This window comes from Vulpes vulpes, chromosome 8, assembly GCF_048418805.1.
Source record: "Vulpes vulpes isolate BD-2025 chromosome 8, VulVul3, whole genome shotgun sequence".
NCBI classification, from domain to species: Eukaryota; Metazoa; Chordata; class Mammalia; order Carnivora; family Canidae; genus Vulpes; species Vulpes vulpes.
This window is the reverse complement of record NC_132787.1, coordinates 73,924,808-73,929,360: the sequence shown is the minus strand read 5'-3', so window position 1 is coordinate 73,929,360 and position 4,553 is coordinate 73,924,808. Positions and strand designations below refer to the sequence as shown.

General features: G+C 46.3%; 1 protein-coding gene across 1 annotated transcript; it reads right to left on the bottom strand.

Moving 5' to 3' along the window:
• Positions 1-203: 203 nt before the first annotated feature.
• Positions 204-3,707, bottom strand: SPMIP9 (sperm microtubule inner protein 9). Its single transcript, XM_025994665.2, is given in 4 exon segments — positions 204-473; positions 476-731; positions 2,636-2,728; positions 3,646-3,707. Coding segments are annotated over 4 exon segments (540 nt in total). The 5' UTR covers positions 3,673-3,707; the 3' UTR covers positions 204-309.
• Positions 3,708-4,553: the final 846 nt, after the last annotated feature.

Below are 4,553 nucleotides of genomic sequence, written 5' to 3'. Positions count from 1 at the left end.
AGACAACTACGGGAAGCACGATTTTTCCCACTTTGTAAGAAAATGTCTAAAACAGCAAGAACCTTTTCAGCACGGCTCTTCATTGTAATGAGGTGCTACCCAAATTCCAGGCTCCATGCACCAGCTTTCCCTTCCCCCTCCTTCTGCAAGTGGTGCCACGGTGGGGATGCCGTCCCAGGGCTGGCCAGCGAACAAGGTGACACCTTTGCAGGGTTTTATTTTCAGTTCTCCCAGGGCCACGGCGGGGTGGGGGGCTTCCTTGGGAGAGGGAGGATTGCCACGGCACCCCCAAAGGGGCTCTTGCCCTTCCTACTGGTAAAATGGCATCAAGGGGCCCCATCGGTTCAAGATGGGGAACTTGACTTTGTGGTGATAAGGACAGAGACAGCCAGGCAGTAGAAAGTAGCCTTTGCCCACATCCGCCGCAGGCTGGCGCTCAGGCTCCAGGAGGCATGGGAAGCCGGTGCTCTGGCGGCCCGGTTGGGATCACCTTGGGCCAGGTACAGGGTGTGGGAAGCGGGGTACACGGAACGGCAGATACTGGTGAACCTGCATTCGTCCTCTGCTGCGGTCCCATGGTCCTGCGGGGGGAAGAAGCCGGGCTGCCCCAGGTCTCTGGCGGTCATGTGGAGTGTTTTGAAGGCGGGGTACCCATCCTCTAGCTTGGGCTTGGAGCTGGGGATGGGCCTATACAATTCTTTGTCCCGGAGTTGGGCATCCAGCTTCACCTGCTGTGAAATAAATCACATGCATGGAGGGCTGAGAGAGGTGAGAGGTGAAGCTTCCTTGGCCTCATCTGAGACAGAGCACACTTCTCTTTATTTAAAAAAAAAAAAAAAATTAGGAGATTCCTGGGTGGCTCAGTGGTTTTAGCACCTGCCTTTGGCCCAGGGTGTGATCCTGGAGTCCCAGGATCGAGATCCACGTTGGGCTCCTGCCATGGAGACTGCTTCTCCCTCTGCCTGTGTCTCTGCCTCTCTCTCTGTGTCTCTCATGAATAAATAAATAAAATCTTTAAATAAATTAATTAATTTAATTTAATTAAATTGGTTTTTGAATGGTGATATATACTATGATCCAGGGAAATACTGAAATAATAGAAAAGGGTTTCTAGTGAAAAAGAAGTCTCTTTCTCACCCCTCCTCCACACACCCCAGTTTGTACACAAATCATGCATGTTATAATCCCGCTCTGCATTTTGTTTCCACTAAATAATATATTCCAGAAATTGTTCCATGTTTATACAGATTTTCTTCTTATTTTCAATGGAGTTATCTGAGACAGGAAAGGATTTTTTGAACGAGGCTTAAGAAGAACACCTGATAAAGGGAAAGATGGCAACAGCTGACTATGTAAAAGTGAAAATTTCCATTCATGGAAAGTGTTGCCACATGTATAACTGACAAATGGAACATGTCTAGAATATTTAAAGAACTCCTACAAATTAAGAAGAAAAAGACAAGCATCCCAATTAAAAAAAATGGGCAAAAGACATGATATCTCACAGAACAATAAATATCCGTAAGCAAACAAAAAGATGCCAAACCTCATTAATAAGCAGTGAAATGAGAATTATGAGCACAAGAAAAATATCATTTCAAACCCACCAAATGAGTCAAAATTGGAAAGGCTTTTAATACTGAGTTGGCAGCAAGGTTGGAGAACTACAGAACAGGCTGCCTCTACTGCATCGACACAGCCACTTTGACAAATAGGGATGTTCCCTGTGACAGGCAATTGCCCTTCCTGGGGCGGTGGACTCTTGAGCCTTGGGCTGTGCAAACTGCCTTGTGGCATGGGGCAGTGGGAGGAGCAGCAAAAAAGTAAAAACTCTGATGTCCAACAGGAGAGGGGACAAATGTATGGTGGCACATTCATGCAATGTGATACTACACAGCAAAAAATGAATAATGTATTATGTGTAATATAATGTTCAGCAAAAAGTAAAAGTCACAGAAAAGTACAAATAGTATGATCCAGTATATAATAGAGCTCAAAGGCAAACCTCAATATTTGTTTAAAGAGATACATACATACAGATTTAGGTGATTTTTTAAAAGACACACAAGGGAATGATTAATGCAAAAGTCAGTATAGTGGCTACCTCGGGAGGTGGGAAAAGGGAGGAGCCATGGCAGCTCTAGAGGACTTCTTTTTTTTTTTTTAAAGATTTTATTTATTTATTCATGAGAGACATAGAGAGAGGGGGGCAGAGACACAGGCAGAGGAAGAAGCAGGCTCCATGCAGGAGCCCGATGTGGGACTCGATCCTGGGATTCCCAGATCATGCCCTGAGCCAAAGGCAGACACCCAACTGCTGAGCCACCCAGGGGTCCCATATAGGGGACTTCTAATGTGCTGTTTTCAGCTGGCTGATAATGCGTATACTAGTGTTTGTTTTGTCAATGTTATTTAAACTGTGAATGTATATTATTTACCTCTCATGTGCATGACTTAGCGTTGATGTACATTTTAAAACATATACCCAAAGCATACCCATAAAAGACTTCTTTAGATCTCCTGGCAACAGATACTGTTCTAAATCAGTGCCCCCAATATCCACACATAATAAAAATGAAGTAAAGATAATTTCAGTGGGCCATTGAAAAGAAGATAAGATTGGGTGACTTCTTACCTCTTGTGGTGTGACCCTGGAGTATTTGTCTTTCCCGTAGGGTTGATAGTCAACCATGTAGGAGCTTTGGTATATGTCTAAATCCACAGGGGCCTGCAGAGCAAGGGAGAGTATAAGACAGGAGATCCCATCCTGCTATTCTTCCACCCAAAAGCATTCAACGGCTTCTCATTGTCTATAGGACCAAGACCAAGTTTTGGGACTGGCATTTGGAGCCTTTATCATCTGGCTTCTACTGACCTTTACCATCTTGCCCTGCTTGGCTCCCCTCCATGCCTTCTGTTCTCCAATCTCACTACTTTCCACTTTTCACAGGTGCACATGCTCTTATCTCCTGCTGGAAATGCTAGTTGTATTCCTCAAGGCCTGGCAAACTCCTACATAGCCTCCAAAACCCGGATGAAATTTCTCCCCCAAAACAGCTATCCCACATTTTTATTCCTTATCACCCCCCAAATTGAACTCTTTCTCCTCTGCTTTTGTAGCACATTTAGCATCTCTCATTACAGCACTTACTATGGTAATTGTAATTGATTAAATGAAGTATACTAGATTAGGACCTAATCTTTTTCATCTCTGCAGCCTCAAAGCCTAGCATGGAGCCTGACACACTGAGGGTGCTAATAAATGCATGCTGAATACATAAATTAACTCCCAGAAAATTGTAAATCCTTACTTTCCTCTGCCTATTTTTAAAAAAATATTTTATTTATTTATTCATGAGAAACACACACAGAGAGAGGCAGAAACATAGGCAGAGGGAGAAGCAAGCTCCATGCAGGGAGCCCGATGTGAGACTCGATCCAGGGGCCTCCAGGATCATGCCCTGAGCCAAAGGCAGATGCGTAACGGCTGAGCCACCCCGGCATCCCTCCTCACACACACACACACACACACACACACACCATTCCAGAATGATGACCAGAAGGAGCCCCAAGATGCCAGGGCCTGTTTGCTAAAGCTGCTCAATGTTGATGTGGTCACAGGGGACAGAAATCCACAATACTCACCTGTCTGGGGTACACCACACCTGCCATAGCAGATAACCTAGACACAGACAAATTGGTTAGCCCTGCTTCTGCCACAGGTCTCTTATCAGGAAAGGTCGGGGAAAACTGCCATCATCCCCAAAGCTGTGCCACCAAGCACAACCACCCCAATCCTCCTAGCGCCACCCTGCACATTACACAGTCATCCAAGGGTTAATGGCAGCAGCAAGGATAAATGGGCAGGTGGACAGGGGTCCTGGGACAAAGGGGCAGGAGAAGGCCCAGCAGGAATCAGAGCTGATGAGAACATCAGATTCACCTCTCAAGCAGGGCAGTTAGTGTGCTGGTAAAATCTTTAACAACCACTTTTTTTTTTTTTTAGGAAAATGAATAAACACTGATTGATAGCATTTACCAGTTCCTGAGGTGTAAATGCTCTGACCTTGGCCCATTTCAAGCCATCAGCATAATGTCACTAATGCCCAGTCACAAAGATAAACACAGAACGGGCTCCCAGAGCCAGGATGGTCCCACCGAATCAGGGCTCTGGTCTGGCCTGAGGAAGCAGGCTGCAGACCCAGGACTTAGAGGCGCCCTGCCTGATTCAGAAACACAAATTATGTTTTCTAGCAGGGATTGGGGATAACCAGGTTGAAAAAAGTTGCAGGGCTCCGCATTCCCAGTTGAACAATAGCAGCAGATAGGTCCAATCCTGCCCCTCACTGCCCCCAGCCCTGAAGTCCTAGTGGGGAGCCTTACAGCTGGGCACAGGGGAGCAATCTGAGCTCATCCTATCCAGTGTGCACAGACCCCTAGGTTCTTGATGGGTACTCTGCTTCAGTCCCGCGGAACAGGTCCCTGAGCCTCACTCCATTCAGTGGGCTGTGGCTCAGCACGGTGGTTTTGCCAGACCTCAAATAGTCCCCGTG